General features: G+C 45.7%; 1 protein-coding gene across 1 annotated transcript in view; it reads left to right on the forward strand.

Annotated features, from left to right (window-relative positions):
* Nucleotides 1-825: 825 nt before the first annotated feature.
* Nucleotides 826-19,958, forward strand: part of LOC311125633 (cryptochrome-2-like) — a gene marked incomplete at its 3' end in the record, with an annotated part of 20,993 nt that continues 1,860 nt past the window's right edge. The window contains exons 1-7 of the mRNA XM_084199666.1: nt 826-985; nt 4,611-4,719; nt 7,943-8,085; nt 17,192-17,376; nt 17,526-17,614; nt 18,128-18,268; nt 19,314-19,625. Of these exons, the coding sequence (XP_084055792.1) occupies nt 828-985; nt 4,611-4,719; nt 7,943-8,085; nt 17,192-17,376; nt 17,526-17,614; nt 18,128-18,268; nt 19,314-19,625 (1,137 nt within the window). The 5' untranslated portion in view covers nt 826-827. The remainder of the gene's footprint in view (nt 986-4,610; nt 4,720-7,942; nt 8,086-17,191; nt 17,377-17,525; nt 17,615-18,127; nt 18,269-19,313; nt 19,626-19,958) is intronic.

The following is a 19,958-nucleotide window of genomic DNA, read 5'->3' on the forward strand; positions in this document are numbered from 1 at the left end:
GCTTGGGGGTAGAAGCTGTTTAGAAGCCTCTTGGACCTAGACTTGGCGCTCCGGTACCGCTTGCCATGCGGTAGCAGAGAGAACAGTCTATGACTAGGGTGGCAAGTCAATGCCAAGAGTGAGCAAAGCTGTCATCAAGGCAAAGGGTGGCTATTTGAAGAATCTCAAATATAAATATATATTTTGATTTGTTTGACACTTTTTTTGTTACTACATGATTCCATATGTGTTATTTCATAGATTTTATGTCTTCACTATTATTATACAATGTAAAAAATAGTACAAATTAAGAAAAACCCTTCAATGAGTAGGTGTGTCCAAACTTGTGACTGGTAGTGTATATGTATATGTTTTATTTGTATGTTTATCTCACATAATATAATTACAAAGTATGCATGAAGGTGTCATTAATAGAATAAACGTGGCACAAACAAACGTAGACATTAATAAAGGCATTTCTATAGCTTCCAAAATATGTTTCAACCCGGTGAGGGAGTGCCAAGATGGAGCCTCGGGGGCTTCAACACAGTGCCCTTAAAAATCATCTAGTGTATGGATAAATTATTGGGTGGAGACACGAGTCTATGGGTGGAGACTACACGTGTTGAGCAACCAATGAACGGAGAGAAAAACCTCTTGCTCACTGTAATACTCCTGCACATGCCGTTTTACAGCCAATGGAAGACAAGAGGGATGGAGCGCTTGATGTACAGTGTCGTTGAATGTGCCACACAACTCGTTTGAGACGTACTGTGGTGGATGCCAAGAATAGTTTCGCCATAAGTAAATTCAACTTCGTTATCTTTTGAAGGGTCTTTATTTCAATCATGTCTGTGAATTCTGTCCATTGGTTTCGCAAAGGTTTGAGACTGCATGATAATCCAGCGTTGCAAGAAGCATTGGACGGTGCTGACACAGTGCGTTGTGTTTATATTTTGGACCCTTGGTTTGCTGGTTCTACTAATGTTGGACTGAATCGATGGAGGTAAGTGACCATATAGCTAGCTAAGTATATATATTTTTAGATAAGAGGTTGAGAGCTGATTGTTGTATGCCAGCTACGAACTAGACTTGATTTGGCAGTGCTGACTAGCCTTGCAAGAAGATAGCCAGGCAATACTTGCCTTGTTGTCAAATAGTTTGTTGGATAGCTAGTTGCTGTTAGTTAACTAACTATTACGACGTCAACACACAGTTCCAATGGGCAACGACACAGCTAGCTCGTTAGTTTAAATTCCTACAGAAAATCTAGTTCAAACTAATGCATAACGTGATCTCCGTTTGATGTTAAAAACATGCCGGCACATAAGAACACTTTATCTGAGTATCTTTCCACCAAAGTGTTAAAAATGATATTCAGCTAACATAACATGTTTATTCATTTGTGAAATATACTGCAATAGCTACAAATACAAGGTTAGATTGAATCACAAATGTTGTTAGACATGACTGCCTGCAGTTATAGTATAGTTGATTAGACTAAACTATATCGCGAGATACTTGTTATAAGAATGAAGACATTACTAGAACGAGGGAAGTAGAATGGCTTTGAACTATCAAACCTGTATAATTATTAGTTATCATTAAAGCAAGTTAAACGAAAACCAGGACTTTTCATTTAAATGTTTCACAGCAAATACAAACATCCACATACGAACAACAATTTACAGACGCACACAAACAGCGACTACATCTCCTCTGCTCACACCCACATCCCTAGTGCCTGCCTTATTGTTTGCCACATGGCCTTAAATTGTAGCAGTTAGTTTTTCTTGGTCGGCCATGCTATTTCAATATTTCAATAATAAATCATTAGATTTTTCCATTGTGTTAACGATGGCGGATTAATTGATTTCCACGTTGTTTTTTTCAAGACTAGTGACAAGAAGAGAACCATTGGGTATCTCACTACACCCCCAAATGCCACGTCTTGAAATATGCAAACAGGATGATACATTACAAGTTTAAAGCTTCCAAAGTATTGAATAGAAAAGGCCATTCAAGACAGTCTAAAGCCTTTTCAGCATCAACAGCCGTTATTGATAAATCTACAGTGCCTTCGGAAAGTATTCAGACCCCTTGATTTTTTCCACATGTTACGTTACAGCCTTATTCTAAAATGGATTAAATAAAAAGAAATCCCTAGCAATCTACACACAATACCCCATAACAACAAAGCGAAAACAGGTTTATAGAAATCTTTGCAAATTTATTAAAAATAAAAAACAGAAATACCTTATTTACGTAAGTATTCAGACCCTTTGCTTTGAGACTCAAAATTGAGCTCAGGTGCATTCTGTTTCCTTTGATCATCCTTGAAATGTTTCTACAACTTGTTTGGAGTTCACCTGTGGTAAATTCAATTGATTGGACATGATTTGGAAAGGCACACCCCTGTCTATATAAGGTCCCACAGTTGACAGTGCATGTCAGAGCAAAAACCAAGCCATGAGGTCGAAGGAATTGTCAGTAGAGGTTCGAGACAGGATTGTGTCGAGGCACAGCTCTTGGCAAGGGTACCAAACATTTTTTGCAGCATTGAAGGTCCCCAAGAACACAGTGGCCTCCATCATTCTTAAATGGAAGAAGTTTGGAACCACCAAGACTCATCCTAGAGCTGGCTGCTGGGGCAAACTGAGCAATTGGGGAGAAGGGCCTTGGTCAGGGAGGTGACCAAGAACCCGATGGTCACTCTGACAGAGCTCCAGAGTTCCTCTGTGGAGATGGAAGAACCTTCCAGAAGGACAACCATCTCTGCAGCACTCCACCAATCAGGCCTTTATGTAAGAGTGGCCAGACGGAAGCCACTCCTCAGTAAAAGGCACATGACAGCCCGCTTGGAGTTTGCCAAAAGGCACCTAAAGGACTCTCAAACCATGAGAAACAAGATTCTCTGGTCTGATGAAACCAAGATTGAACACTTTATCCTGAATGGCAAGCGTCATGTTTGGAGGAAACCTGGCACCATCCCTACGGTGAAGCATGGTGGTGGCAGCATCATGCTGTGGGGATGTTTTTAAACATCAGGGACTGGGAGACTAGTCAGGATCGAGGGCAAGATGAACGGAACAAAGTATAGGGAGATCCTTGATGAAAACCTGCTCTAGAGCTCTCAGGACCTCAGACTGGAGCGAAGGTTCACCTTCCAACAGGACAACGACCCTAAGCACACAGCCAAGACAACGCAGGAGTGGCTTCTGGACAAGTCTCTGAATGTCCTTGAGTGGCCCAGCCAGAGCCCAGACTTGAACCCGATCGAACATCTCTGGAGAGACCTGAAAATATCTGTGCAACAACGCTCCCCATCCAACCTGATAGAGCTTGAAAGGATCTGCAGATAAGAATGGGAGAAACTCCCCAAATACAGGTGTGCCAAGCAAGGTCAAGCTGCTCCCACAACAGCTCAATAGGGTTGAGATCCGGTGACTGTGCTGGCCACTCCATTATAGACAGAATACCAGCTGACTGTTCCTCCCTAAATTGTTCTTGCATAGTTTGGAGCTGTGCTTTGGGTCATTGTCCTGTTGTAGGAGGAAATTGGCTCCAATCAAGCGCCGTCCGCAGGTTATGGCATGGCATTGCAAAATGGAGTGATAGCCTTCCTTCTTCAATATCCCTTCTACCCTGTACACATCTCCCATCACATTGCCTCCACCATGCTTGACAGATGGCATCAAGCACTACTCCAGCATCTTTTCATTTGGTCTGCGTCTCACAAATGTTCTTCTTTGTGATCCGAACACCACAAACTTTGATTCGTCTGTCCATAAGTCTTCCTCTGTCCAGTGTCTGTGTTCTTTTGCCCATCTTCATCTTTTCTTTTTATTGGCCAGTCTGAGATAGGGCTTTTTCTTTGCAACTCTGCCTAGAAGGTCATTATCCCGGAATCGCCTCTTCACTGTTGATGTTGAGAATGGTGTTTTGCGGGTACTATTTAATGAAGCTGCCAGTTGAAGACCTGTGAGGCGTCTGTTTCTCAAACTAGACACTCTAACTTTTATCATGAATTTTTTTATCAAGTAAATTGTTGAGTGCATTTTTGGAAATAATGATGTAGTCAATTCTTGAATAGCTTTTCTTACTTTGAAAATAAAAAGGACTAGTATTTTGTAGTTGGGAATAGTCATCTCCAGGTGTCCTGTAGAATATTTGTAGGGATGACATTTTACAGCCTCTTTGGAGGCTCCCTAAATGTGCCTTTTTTATGAATGCGTCTGTCAATCTCATTGAATGTATGATTTAGTTCACCTGCTAAAATAATACTTCCTGTCTAGGATTTGATCTAACACCAGATTTGCCCCTGGTGGGATATATAATGATATCTGTGTATTTTTCACCAATTCAACTTCAGAAAACAGCCTTCTTGGTCCATGTGCTTCTTTTTAATATAGCAACACAACAAGCACCAAAACATAGGCACTTGTTTTGTAGGCAAGAACAGAGTTGGCCCATGTCATGTTAGGTCATTCTTCTACAAATTGTTGAACATTCTAACTGTACAGAAGAACGTAACATATAAAAATGTCCATTGGTAAGTGGGAAACAAACTCTCATACTGATAACTGCACTGATGTTAAGTTAACATCTGTAACCTTATCCTTCTCATGCAGATTTCTATTGGAAGCCTTGGAGGACCTCGACACGAGCCTCCGGAAACTAAATTCGAGGCTCTTCGTAGTACGAGGCCAGCCCACAGACGTCTTTCCAATACTTTTCAAGGTGAGGAGAAATGAGTGACCAAATGAGCAAGGATGACAAATCTGGTATTATAATAATAATAATAATAATAATAATAATAATAATATGCCATTTAGCAGACGCTTTTATCCAAAGCGACTTAGTCATGCGTGCATACATTTTTGTGTATGGGTGGTCCCGGGGATCGAACCCACTACCTTGGCGTTACAAGCGCCGTGCTCTACCAGCTGAGCTACAGAGGACCACATGGTATGTGTAGATAGACTGAAAAGCACTCCCAGACAGACCCATCTCCACATTTGCAGGGCTGCACATGACCGCTGAGCTTCAGCCTCGCTAACTGCTGTGGTAAAGATTTCACACACCACTTCAATATGTCAGATTGCTTATGACACCCAGATGCAATGGTATTAAACTCTAAATAAAGGACACAGGGCGGCGAGTCATGGACATTTTCTCTTTGTTTATGTGCACCCCCCTACTGATTCTTGCCCACACTGTGCACCTAGGCAACGCCATTAGTGTTGATACGATACACAACCGTGTCAGTCCGAATGGGTTCAATCGCGAGGCAGTTGTTTGTGCCTTCTGTGAAGCAATACCTGGTGACACCCAGACAGACACCGCTGTGAGCTGTAGTCAGGATAAGGGGTACTGACTCAATGGTTAAGGAATGGCTAAATGTTGGTGATGTTCCTCCGAGTGTAGCTGGTTTTCCAGTATTGTCTTCAAATGCATATTTGCATAGAATATTCAGGTAGGGTAATCGACCAGTTTTGAAGGGGCATGAATTATGCAAGACCAGTAACTGGATGCCTCGACTCGTCTACGGAGTCACACACTATACTTCATTCCTGTTGTGTACGGGTGCATCAAAGCTGAGACCAAGAGACTGAGAAACAGCTTCTATCTCAAGGCCATCAGACTATTAAACAGTCACCACTAGCCTTAGTCACTGTTCTAGCCGGCTACCATGGGGCACTCTACCCTGCACCTTAGAGACTGCTGCCCTATGCACAGATGCATTGAACACTGGTCACTTACTGTTTTACCCACTTTATATGTATATACTGTATTCTAGTCATTGAACACTGGTCACTTTAATAATGTTTCATACAAAACACATCATTATATGTACAGTGGGGAGAACAAGTATTTGATACACTGCCGATTTCACAGGTTTTCCTACTTACAAAGCATGCAGAGATCTGTAATTTTTATCATAGGTACACTTCAACTGTGAGAGACGGAATCTAAAACAAAAATCCAGAAAATCACATTGTATGAGTTTTAAGTAATTACTTTGCATTTTATTGCATGACATAATTATTTGATCACCTACCAACCAGTAAGAATTCCGGCTCTCACAGACCTGTTAGTTTTTCTTTAAGAAGCCCTCCTGTTCTCCACTCATTACCTGTATTAACTGCACCTGTTTGAACTCGTTACCTGTATAAAAGACACCTGTCCACACACTCAATCAAACAGACTCCAACCTCTCCACAATCGCCAAGGCCAGAGAGCTGTGTAAGGACATCAGGGATAAAATTGTAGACCTGCACAAGGCTGGGATGGGCTACAGGACAATAGGCAAGCAGCTTGGTGAGAAGGCAACAACTGTTGGCGCAATTATTAGAAATTGGAAGAAGTTCAAGATGACGGTCAATCACCCTCGGTCTGGGGCTCCATGCAAGATCTCACCTCGTGGGGCATCAATGATCATGAGGAAGGTGAAGGATCAGCCCAGAACTACACGGCAGGACCTGGTCAATGACCTGAAGAGAGCTGGGACCACAGTCTCAAAGAAAACCATTAGTAACACACTACGCCGTCATGGATTAAAATCCTGCAGCGCACGCAAGGTCCCCCTGCTCAAGCCAGCGCATGTCCAGGCCCGTCTGAAGTTTGCCAATGACCATCTGGATGATCCAGAGGAGGAATGGGAGAAGGTCATGTGGTCTGATGAGACAAAAATAGAGCTTTTTGGTCTAAACTCCACTCGCCGTGTTTGGAGGAAGAAGTAGGATGAGTACAACCCCAAGAACACCATCCCAACCGTGAAGCATGGAGGTGGAAACATCATTCTTTGGGGATGCTTTTCTGCAAAGGGGACAGGACGACTGCACCGTATTTAGGGGAGGATGGATGGGGCCATGTATCGCGAGATCTTGGCCAACAACCTCCTTCCCTCAGTAAGAGCATTGAAGATGGATCCGTGGCTGGGTCTTCCAGCATGACAACGACCCGAAACACACACAGCCAGGGCAACTAAGGAGTGGCTCCGTAAGAAGCATCTCAAGGTCCTGGAGTGGCCTAGCCAGTCTCCAGACCTGAACCCAATAGAAAATCTTTGGAGGGAGCTGAAAGTCCGTATTGCCCAGCGACAGCCCCGAAACCTGAAGGATCTGGAGAAGGTCTGTATGGAGGAGTGGGCCAAAATCCCTGCTGCAGTGTGTGCAAACCTGGTCAAGACCTACAGGAAATGTATGATCTCTGTAATTGCAAACAAAGGTTTCTGTACCAAATATTAAGTTCTGCTTTTCTGATGTATCAAATACTTATGTCATGCAATAAAATGCAAATTAATTACTTAAAAATCATACAATGTGATTTTCAGGATTTTTGTTTTAGATTCCGTCTCTCACAGTTGAAGTGGACCTATGATAAAAATTACAGACCTCTACATGGTTTGTAAGTAGGAAAACCTGTAAAATCGGCAGTTTATCGAATACTTGTTCTCCCCACTGTATATACATGTATAGTCCCTGCTCTGGCACCCCAATGGTGGAACAAGCTCCCTCACGACGCCAGGACAGCGGAGTCACTCACCACCTTCCGGAGACATTTGAAACCCCACCTCTTTAAGGAATACCTGGGATAGGATAAAGTAATCCTTCTACCCCCCCCCCCCTAAAAAAAATAAAAATAATAATAATAATTGTAAAGTGGTTATCCCACTGGCTATAGGGTGAATGCACCAATTTGTAAGTCGCTCTAGATAAGAGCGTCTGCTAAATGACGTAAATGTAAATGTAAATGTAGTCCGGTCTCTGACATTGCTTGTTCTGATATTTCTTTATTTTTCTGGATTATGTGTGTATTGTAAAAAAATAAAAATAATTACTGCACTGTTGGAGCTAGAAAAACAAGCAATTCGCGATAACATATGCAACATTTAAATAGATTTTGATCTAAGACCCCACTCTCTCCCACCCCCCAAATTCTCCCCACTTTCCCCCTCCAGGAGTGGAATGTCACCCGGCTGACCTTTGAGTATGACTCGGAGCCCTATGGGACGGAGCGCGACGCCACCATCCTGAAGATGGCGCAGGACTTTGGCGTGGAGACGCGCGTCAGGAACTCCCACACGCTTTACAAACTGGCCAGGTCAGAGTTCATTTAATCTCCTCATGCCGCCACTGAGCACCTCACCACCAGCTTAGTGGCAGAGCTCTGGGTTGAAGTTCCCCTTTGGACACAGATCTAGAATCAGTTTACCATCCCCACAGCTTAAATGTAACCATTTGGAGGTGAATGCTAAACTGACCTCAGATCAGTGTTTTGGAGCATCTTAATCCCGTGCTGCTCTCGTCTGATATTAGTTGAATGTTTGTCTGTGGTGGGGTTTGCCTCCCACGAGGTCTGCCATTTTGTTGTTGATGTTTATAAACACGGATCAATATTAATTATTGGTCTGGCACTTTGAAATGCAGGACAGTTAACAAATATCGGTCAGCATTTATCCAGAACAGAGGCCTACATGGATAGAAATGGCCTTTAATACATTTCATTCACTCTTTTCACTTCTTTTGAATGGCGTTTGCAAAAGTAACAGTTGGCCTAATAGAGTGACTTTGACATTTTTTGCACAGCTGTGCTCCTCACTGGATAATTTCTTGGATGCCCGATCTCTGCTGGTATCGCTTTTCCTTCAACTGAGAAATTATTGATGTGATACAAGCTGACAAGGTCTGAATTGCAGGCAGGATAGCAAAAATCCTTGCAGTCTTTTGTATGGACATCTCTGTTGCCTTGGTCTCCAGTGGATTGTGACTCAAAAAAACAGTGACACGAGTGTCTGGATGGCACAGAGTGGAGTGGCATTTTTCTCTCAGAGATGCATACTGGCACACGTGTCCAGACACACAAGTCCAACCGGTGTCAGCGACGTGACACGGGCCGTGGGTTCTCATCAGCCTCACCGTCAGCCCCAACGATTATAAGTGAAAGAGCAAATGGGAGTGTTTCATAGGGCGAAACCAGTCCAAGATAAGAAGGCATTGCTTCACTGCTGCTCAGACACAGGCATATGAGGCAGGGCTGGGATCGGATACGCACACAGATCATCTGATTAGACTGTGTGTGTGTGTGTGTGTGTGTGTGTTTGCTGTGTAGCGCCTGAGTGTGAGTAACCCTCTGTGTCTACTGCATACGGTCCTGTCAAAGGGTGGCTTATGGCATTCAGGCATTGTCTATGGCCTTGCTGTGCCAGCATGGGGACTAGCCTAAATGAATGGTTAGCCTCTACGTTCCTGGGCCCAGTAGACTGCTGCTGTGTCCATGTGTGGGATAAATAGCTTGAGCACAGCAGCCATTCGTTCCTGAGCCCAGTAGACTGCTGCTGTGTCCATGTGTGGGATAAATAGCTTCAGCACAGCAGACATTCAACTAGGGCCATCTACAGGGCCTTCAGAAAGTATTCATACCCCTTGACTTATTCCACATTTTTGTTGCGCTACAGCCTGAATTCAAAATGGATTAAATAGATGTTTTTCACACCCATCTGCACACAATACCCCATAATGACAAAGTGAGAACATGTTAAACATTTCAATGCACATTTGATTGAAAAATGAAATACAGAAATATCTAATCTACATAAGTATTCATACCCCTGAGTCAATACATGTTCGAATCACCTTTGGCAGTGATTACAGCTGTGAGTCTTTCTTGGAAAGTCTCTTAAGAGCTTTGCACACCTGGATTGGACAATATTTGCTCATTAAAGAGTCCAATTAAGTTGTAAGTCTGACAAGGGACTGCTGGTAAAGTAAAGACCAGTCACTATTCACTTGAAGCATTTTTCTTCAAAGATTCAGGCTGATAGTGGGTCTGGTGATGAGGGGAGATTCAGGTTGATAGTGGGTCTGGTGATGAGGGGAGATTCAGGCTGATAGTGGGTCTGGTGATGAGGGCAGATTCAGGCTGATAGTGGGTCTGGTGATGAGGGCAGATTCAGGCTGATAGTGGGTCTGGTGATGAGGGGAGGTTCAGGCTGATAGTGGGTCTGGTGATGAGGGAAGATTCAGGCTGATGAGGGGAGATTCAGGCTGATAGTGGGTCTGGTGATGAGGGGAGATTCAGGCTGATAGTGGGTCTGGTGATGAGGGGAGATTCAGGCTGATAGTGGGTCTGGTGATGAGGGGAGATTCAGGCTGATAGTGGGTCTGGTGATGAGAGGAGATTCAGGCTGATAGTGGGTCTGGTGATGAGGGGAGATTCAGGCTGATAATGGGTCTGGTGATGAGAGGAGATTCAGGCTGATAGTGGATCTGGTGATGAGAGGAGATTCAGGCTGATAGTGGGTCTGGTGATGAGGGCAGGTTCAGGCTGATAGTGGGTCTGGTGATGAGGGGTGTTTTCAAAGTATTAGGATCCCACATGCTGTTGGTAGTTGTTATCTAAATGTGTGTGAATCTGTTTTAACATTTACCACCACGGGACGAGTCAAAGAGGAGGAGAGAGTGATGAGTAGGATGAGAGTGATGAGAGCGAAGGAGAGTGGAGGAGGAGGAGGAGGAGGAGGAGGAGAGTGGAGGATAGTGGAGGAGGAGGAGGAGGAGAGTGGAGGAGGAGGAGGAGAGTGATGACAGAGGAGGAGAGAGGAGGAGGAGAGTGATGAGAGAGGAGGAAGAGTATGATAGGAAATAGTGATGGGGTAGAAATCAATAGTTACATATCCCAATTATTCTTTTTGGAAGATATTATGTCGATATTTGACGCAAAGTTTGTACACCTACTCATTCCATTGTTTTTTGTGTGTTTTTTTAAAACTATTTTCTACATTGTAGAATAATAGTGAAGATATCAAAACTATGAAATAACACATATGAAATCATGTAGTAACCAAAAAAGTGTTAAACAAATCAAAATACATTTTATATTTGAGATTCTTCAAAGTAGCCACCCTTTGCCTTGATGATAGCTTTGCACACTGTTGGCATTCTCTCAACCAGCTTCATGAGGTAGTCACATGGAATGCCTTCTTAAAAGTTAATTTGTGTAATTTCTTTCCTTCTTAATGCGTTTGAGTCAATCGGTGGTGTTGTGACGAGGTAGGGTTGGTATACAGAAGACAGCCCTATTTGGTAAAAGACTAAGTCCATATTATGGCAAGAACAGCTCAAATAAGCATGAGAAATGACAGTCCATCATTACTTTAAGACATGAAGGTCAGTCAATACGGAACATTTCAAGAACTTTGGAAGTTTCTTCAAGTGCAGTCACAAAAACCATCAAGCGCTATGATGAAACTGGCTCTCATGAGGACCGCCACAGGAAAGGAAGACCCAGAGTTACCTCTGCTGCAGAGGATAAGTTCATTAGAGTTAACTGCACCTCAGATTACAGCCCAAATAAATGCTTCACAGAGTTCAAGTAACAGACACATCTCAATATCAACTGTTCAGAGGAGACTGTATGAATCAGGCATACATGGTCGAATTGCTGCAAAGAAACTACTACTAAAGGACACCAATAAGAAGAAGAGACCTGCTTGGGCCAAGAAACACGAACAATGGACATTAGACCGGTGGAAATCTGCTTGGTCTGATGAGTCCAAATTTGAGATTTTTGGTTCCAACCGCTGTGTCTTTGTGAGATGCAGAGTAGGTGAACGGATGATCTCCGCATGTGTGGTTCCCACCGTAAAGCATGGAGGAGGAGGTGTGATGTTGTGGGGGTGCTTTGCTGGTGACACTGTCTGTGATTTATTTAGAATTCAAGGCACACTTAACCAGCATGGCTACCACAGCATTCTGCAGTGATACACCATCTCAACTGGTTTGCGCCTATTGGGACTATCATTTGTTTTTCAACAGGACAATGACCCAAAACACACCTCCAGGCTGTGTAAGGGCTATTTTACCAAGAAGGAGTTTGATGGAGTGCTGCATCAGATGACCTGGCCTCCACAATCAACCGACCTCAACCCAATTGAGATGGTTTGGGATGAGTTGGACCGCAGAGTGAAGGAAAAGCAGCCAACAAGTGCTCAGCATATGTGGGAACACCTTCAAGACTGTTGGAAAAGCATTCCTCATGAAGCTGGTTAAAAGAATGCCAACAAGATGTCATCAAGGCAAAGGGTGGCTACTTTGAAGAATCAAAATTTTTATTTTTATTTGTTTATCATTTTTTTTTGGTTACTACATGATTCCATATGTGTTATTTCATAGTTTTGATGTCTTCACTATATTCTACAATGTAGAAAATAGTACAAATAAAGAAAAACCCTTGAATGAGTAGGTGTGTCCAAACTTTTGACTGGTACTGTACATGTATATATTTTAATAGTTTCCTTTGCTACTGTAGGTAGCGTTAGCTAGCGCTAGTCGGCTGTACCTGTGCCAAAACTCTGGTATTTTTCATCCTATCGCTTGTTCTCCATCTAAAATGGTGAGCCAATTTTAGTTTTCTCATGCTCTCTCTAGTCTCTCTGCAGCAGACATACGGTGAGCAATATGTTTGGAACATAAAATCGCACTATTCGAATCGCAATACATATAGAATCATGAGAATAGCAATACATATGGTATCAGCACCTAAGTATCGTAATAATATTGTGAGGTCCCTGGCAATTCCCAGGTTAGATGAGAGGAGACCGATGGAGAGGGGAAGTATTCCTTCTCTTGTTGACTTGAAGGGAGACCCCCCCCGCAAAAAAAATCAACCTCCACATGATGTCTTTTTGTCTTACCTGTTGATCCAGAACAAGCACACACGGTCAATTACAGTCTCACGCCTGATCATTTCCTCCCAGGGTTTGCTGTCCCCTGTTGGTTGTGCGATGATATCACCGTCACACTACACAGCATGTGCTGAGGGGAGCTCTGCAGCAGTCAGCCATGGTGGAGAGCATGTGCCTGCCTAGCGCCAGACAAGGAGGCTCTGTCCTGATAGAGAGAGCGGTGCACAGTGTTCCCACTCTAACTATAGCCCAATATCTTTCAGTCTGTTTTTCTCTTCTTTTTTTTTTTTTTCTTTCTGCTCGGCGAAGCACAAAAACTACGAATGCCCTTACTTCTGCAGAGGCCATATCACAGTACATACTTATGAATGCCCTGACTTCTGCAGAGGCCATATCACAGTAAATACTTATGAATGCCCTGACTTCTGCAGAGGCCATATCACAGTACATACTTATGAATGCCCTGACTTCTGCAGAGGCCATATCACAGTAAATACTTATGAATGCCCTGACTTCTGCAGAGGCCATATCACAGTACATACTTATGAATGCCCTGACTTCTGCAGAGGCCATATCACAGTACATACTTATGAATGCCCTGACTTCTGCAGAGGCCATATCACAGTACATACTTATGAATGCCCTGACTTCTGCAGAGGCCATATCACAGTACATACTTATGAATGCCCTGACTTCTGCAGAGGCCATATCACAGTAAATACTTATGAATGCCCTGACTTCTGCAGAGGCCATATCACAGTACATACTTATGAATGCCCTGACTTCTGCAGAGGCCATATCACAGTACATACTTATGAATGCCCTGACTTCTGCAGAGGCCATATCACAGTAAATACTTATGAATGCCCTGACTTCTGCAGAGGCCATATCACAGTACATACTTATGAATGCCCTGACTTCTGCAGAGGCCATATCACAGTAAATACTTATGAATGCCCTGACTTCTGCAGAGGCCATATCACAGTACATACTTATGAATGCCCTGACTTCTGCAGAGGCCATATCACAGTAAATACTTACGAATGCCCTGACTTCTGCAGAGGCCATATCACAGTAAATACTTACGAATGCCCTGACTTCTGCAGAGGCCATATCACAGTAAATGCTGCACGTCCAATGCAGATGTCAGATTGACCATGCAGAGCCTCTCATAAATACACACTGCTCAAAACGGTTGTTTTTTCAAAGGTTGATTTCTATTAGTGTCTCAGAAGAACATCACTAATTTATCACGTACCTTGCAGAAAGCCTACAAGCCATCCAAGTCCCCCCAAAAGACCTATGATAGATTACCAGGATTACATTTTCTCGGTAAGCTTTTTAGATGTCCCAGGCACAGCTATTAGTAATCTGAATGTCCTGAATTATGTTGACTTGTAAATGCTAGTCTGCTGCTGCAGCCGTGCCGCTGGGCTTATTAGAAGACTGTGACCTTCAGTGATGCAGACTTGGGTATTAACTGTGATGACACGCAGGCACAGCACATGCTGCGTCTGTTGTACTGAGGTAAACAACACGTTGGTTAGAAAACGTTTCCCTCTCGTGTGTCTGTGTGCACGCTTGATTCCCTCCCCCGAACATCCTGTCCTCGGATCAGGACTGTCTGTTTACGAATGGTTCCCCTCTGGGTTTCATTATAACCCTTGGCTGCCATTGTGGCTCTGTGAAGGATTGATGACGTGGCAGGGGCTGAGATGCCAGATGCCAGGAAATACTCCTAAAATGAAGCAACTGTTAATCTATATCTGGGAAAGACAGGAACAGACTCTGGTCTCTCCCTCTCCTTACAGGAACAGACTCTGGTCTCTCCCTCTCCTTACAGGAACAGACTCTGGTCTCTCCCTCTCCTTACAGGAACAGACTCTGGTCTCTCCCTCTCCTTACAGGAACAGACTCTGGTCTCTCCCTCTCCTTACAGGAACAGACTCTGGTCTCTCCCTCTCCTTATAGGAACAGACTCTGGTCTCTCCCTCTCCTTACAGGAACAGACTCTGGTCTCTCCCTCTCCTTACAGGAACAGACTCTGGTCTCTCCCTCTCCTTACAGGAACAGACTCTGGTCTCCCTCTCCTTACAGGAACAGACTCTGGTCTCTCCCTCTCCTTATAGGAACAGACTCTGGTCTCTCCCTCTCCTTATAGGAACAGACTCTGGTCTCTCCCCCTCCTTATAGGAACAGACTCTGGTCTCTCCCTCTCCTTATAGGAACAGACTCTGGTCTCTCCCCCTCCTTACAGGAACAGACTCTGGTCTCTCCCTCTCCTCACAGGAACAGACTCTGGTCTCTCCCTCTCCTTATAGGAACAGACTCTGGTCTCTCCCTCTCCTTACAGGAACAGACTCTGGTCTCTCCCTCTCCTTATAGGAACAGACTCTGGTCTATCCCTCTCCTTATAGGAACAGACTCTGGTCTATCCCTCTCCTTATAGGAACAGACTCTGGTCTCTCCCCCTCCTTACAGGAACAGACTCTGGTCTCTCCCTCTCCTTACAGGAACAGACTCTGGTCTCTCCCTCTCCTCACAGGAACAGACTCTGGTCTCTCCCTCTCCTTACAGGAACAGACTCTGGTCTCTCCCTCTCCTTATAGGAACAGACTCTGGTCTCTCCCTCTCCTTACAGGAACAGACTCTGGTCTCTCCCTCTCCTTACAGGAACAGACTCTGGTCTCTCCCTCTCCTTACAGGAACAGACTCTGGTCTCTCCCTCTCCTTACAGGAACAGACTCTGGTCTCTCCCTCTCCTTACAGGAACAGACTCTGGTCTCTCCCTCTCCTTACAGGAACAGACTCTGGTCTCTCCCTCTCCTTATAGGAACAGACTCTGGTCTATCCCTCTCCTTATAGGAACAGACTCTGGTCTCTCCCTCTCCTCACAGGAACAGACTCTGGTCTCTCCCTCTCCTTACAGGAACAGACTCTGGTCCATCCCTCTCCTTACAGGAACAGACTCTGGTTTCTCCCTCTCCTTATAGGAACAGACTCTGGTCTATCCCTCTCCTTACAGGAACAGACTCTGGTCTCTCCCCTTCTTATAGGAACAGACTCTGGTCTCTCCCTCTCCTTACAGGAACAGACTCTGGTCTCTCCCTCTCCTTATAGGAACAGACTCTGGTCTCTCCCTCTCCTTACAGGAACATACTCTGGTCTCTCCCCCTCCTTACAGGAACAGACTCTGGTCTCTCCCTCTCCTTATAGGAACAGACTCTGGTCTCTCCCTCTCCTTATAGGAACAGACTCTGGTCTCTCCATCTCCTTACAGGAACAGACTCTGGTCTCTCCCTCTCCTTATAGGAACAGACTTTGGTCTCTCCCTCTCCTTATAGGAACAGACTCTGGTCTATCCCTCTCCTTATAGGAACAGACTCTGGTCTATCCCTCTCCTTATAGGAACAGACTCTGGTCTCTCCATCTCCTTATAGGAACAGACTCTGGTCTCTCCCTCTCCTTACAGGAACAGACTCTGGTCTCTCCCTCTCCTTACAGGAACAGACTCTGGTCTCTCCCTCTCCTTATAGGAACATACTCAGGTCTCTCCCTCTCCTCACAGGAACATACTCTGGTCTCTCCCTCTCCTTATAGGAACAGACTCTGATCTATCCCTCTCCTTACAGGAACAGACTCTGGTCTCTCCCTCTCCTTACAGGAACAGACTCTGGTCTCTCCCTCTCCTTATAGGAACAGACTCTGGTCTCGCCCTCTCCTTACAGGAACAGACTCTGGTCTCTCCCTCTCCTTACAGGAACAGACTCTGGTCTCTCCCTCTCCTTACAGGAACAGACTCTGGTCTCTCCCTCTCCTTATAGGAACAGACTCTGGTCTCTCCCCCTCCTTACAGGAACAGACTCTGGTCTCTCCCTCTCCTTATAGGAACAGACTCTGGTCTCTCCATCTCCTTACAGGAACAGACTCTGGTCTCTCCCTCTCCTTACAGGAACAGACTCTGGTCTCTCCCTCTCCTTACAGGAACAGACTCTGGTCTCTCCCTCTCCTTATAGGAACAGACTCTGGTCTATCCCTCTCCTTATAGGAACAGACTCTGGTCTCTCCCTCTCCTTACAGGAACAGACTCTGGTCTCTCCCTCTCCTTATAGGAACAGACTCTGGTCTCTCCCCTTCTTATGAATCCAGGATGTGGCCTTTTGTTCAAAAACGGATGAAAAAAATATAATCCAGACGAGGGCTTTGCTTTGAAAAAGTTACATCAGCAGCTCAGCGTAATGAAGCAGTACCTCACATGATTGGTGGTTTGCTATACAGGCTACCCATTGGCTCTGCCACAGAGCAGACAATACTTCATCAATTTGCAACTGATTATCAAATTATTATTCCTAGCCGAACTACTGTAGGATCGTATTCATTAAAGCACACCGTAGCCAAATACTGTAGCAGAACTTCTGCAATGGAAAGTTTAGGTAGTCCCTCCCTGTTTCAGTCCATTTTCTTCCATTTGGTAGCTAATGAATACGACCTGGTTAGTGAACACCTGTGGTTTCACTGTTCTAGGATCATTGAGATGAACAACAACATGCCCCCGTTGACCTTCAAGCGCTTCCAGGCCGTCGTCCAGCGGCTGGAGCTGCCCAAGAAGCCCCTCCCCACTGTCACCCGGCAACAGATGGACTGCTGCCAGACATGCGTCGCTGCCAATCACGACGAGCGTTACGGAGTGCCCTCCCTCAAGGAACTAGGTGAGGCACTCGTGTGTGTGTGTGTGTGTGTGCGCGCGCCTGCCTGGGGTGTGTATGTGTTGGTATCTCTCATCATGGTCTGCTAGTGATAAGTGGATTTAATTGTGAATGAAGGAATGAATTTGACAACAACAAAAAATATCGGGCAGGTTTTAAGACTCACGGCTTGGGTCCTGCTGCGTGGAGGGGCGGGGAGACTGAGGCACTGGAGAGACTGAACTATCACATGGACAAAAAGGTGAGTCACCTGATCTGGGTGTATCCAGGCCTGGCATAGTGACCGGCCGGCCAGGACTCCCTGGCCACCTCCATCACAAACACTGACGATAATGTTAGTGTGGATGCTTATTCAAGTACTTTGCCTAGTGATCAACCTACAGTATGTTTTAGTAGACCTACATAGTGTGATAGCTAATTTGCAATCATGACTAGTCACGTGTGGACCTAACTGATCAATACGCTGATGGATGTACCACCGCCTCACTTAGAATTCTAGAAGAGCCTGTGGAATAAGTTCTTCCCTCTTTGGCACTCCCAATGTGAATGTCTGCCCTACGTCAAGTTCAACCTCAAGTTCATCTTTATTGTGGGTGACCTATGAACCCTACCATACAAAACATCAAACAAAAACCATCAATGCTGTTCTAACATTCATACATCTATCCAGACCACTGGAGCTAAACTCAATATCCTACAACTAACACCTATTGCTGATGACTACATTACCCATGATTCTTTGCTCGGTCCCTAGGGCTGGATGGTGAACTTGGAGCGTCCGAGAATCAGTGTGTCTTCCCTGATGGCCAGTCCCACAGGCCTGAGTCCCTACCTCCGTTTTGGCTGCCTCTCCTGTAGAACCCTCTACTACAGACTCAGAGAGCTCTACGTGATGGTGAGTTCCTAGAGCTCTGCTGTTCCTAGAGATCTGCTGCTCTGCTCTTCCTAGATCTCTGCTGTTCCCTAGATCTCTGCTGTTCCCTAGATCTCTGCTGTTCCTTAGATCTCTGCTGCTCTGCTGTTCCTAGAGCTCTGCTGCTCTGCTGTTACTAGAGCTCTGCTGTTACTAGAGCTCTGCTGTTACTAGATCTCTGCTTCTCTGCTGTTCCTGAAGCTCTGCTGTTCCTAGATCTCTGCTGCTCTGCTGTTCCTAGATCTCTGCTGCTCTGCTGTTCCTAGATCTCTGCTGCTCTGCTGTTCCTAGATCTCTGCTGCTCTGCTGTTCCTAGAGCTCTGCTGTTCCTAGAGCTCTGCTGTTCCTAGAGCTCTGCTGTTCCTAGATCTCTGCTGCTCTGCTGTTCCTAGATCTCTGCTGCTCTGCTGTTCCTAGAGCTCTGCTGTTCCTAGAGCTCTGCTGTTCCTAGAGCTCTGCTGCTCTGCTCTTGTGTGTGAAGTCACTTTCACCTCCTTGTTGTTTGATTGATATCTAATGTTTTGTCTTCTGTAAATCCCTCCTACCATACCCCTCCTATCTACACCTCCTATCTACCATATCCCCGGACCCATCTCTTAAACTCACCACATCCCCATTCTCCTCCACCCCACCCCCCCTCCTCCACCCCTCCACCACACCCCACCCCCCCTCCTCCACTCCTCCACCACACCCCACCCCCCCTCCTCCACCCCTCCACCACACCCCACCCCCCCTCCTCCACTCCTCCACTACACCCTACCCCCCCTCCTCCACCCCTCCACCACACCCCACCCCCCCTCCTCCACCCCTCCACCACACCCTACCCCCCTCCTCCACCCTACCCCACCTCCTCCACCCCTCCACCACACCCCACCCCCCCTCCTCCACTCCTCCACTACACCCTACCCCCCCCTCCTCCACCCCTCCACCACACCCCACCCCCCCTCCTCCACCCCTCCACTATGCCCTACCCTCCTCCTCCACCACACCCTACCCTCCTCCTCCACCACACCCTACCCCCATCCAGGCACGTAAGCACTGCACGCCACCGCTCTCGCTCTTCGCCCAGCTCCTGTGGCGGGAGTTCTTCTACACGGCTGCCACCAACAACCCCAAGTTCGACCGCATGGAGGGAAACCCCATCTGCGTGCAGATCCCCTGGGACAACAACCCTGAGGTTCTGGCCAAGTGGGCCGAGGGGCAGACGGGCTTCCCTTGGATCGACGCCATAATGACCCAGCTGAGGCATGAGGGCTGGATCCACCACCTGGCCAGACATGCTGTAGCTTGCTTCCTCACCAGGGGGGACCTGTGGATGAGCTGGGAGAGTGGTATGAAGGTACGAGGGAATCTCCATCTCTGCAATCTACTGCCTGTGTAGTTCTGCCTATGTGGCCCGATGGAAATATAACTAGAATGGACGACACCATTCAAGTCAATGTTCTGTCATGGGTTTACCCATAGAATCAGAACTTCCTGCTTTACTCCTGTTTCTATGGGTGGCCCAACCTTCTTCAGGACAGCTGCTGGGTGGGCTTTTGCTCTAGCTCCAATCTACTAATCAGTTGCTCATGGTGACCTTGATGATGATTAGCTTCTCCTAACCTTAACCTAATTATCCTAACCTGCTAGGAAAAGTCAATTTTGACAAAAGCTGTATCCCTTCTAGACA

The sequence above is a fragment of the Coregonus lavaretus genome (genome assembly GCF_964263955.1).
Source record: "Coregonus lavaretus genome assembly, contig: HAP1_SCAFFOLD_227, whole genome shotgun sequence".
Taxonomy (NCBI): Eukaryota; Metazoa; Chordata; class Actinopteri; order Salmoniformes; family Salmonidae; genus Coregonus; species Coregonus lavaretus.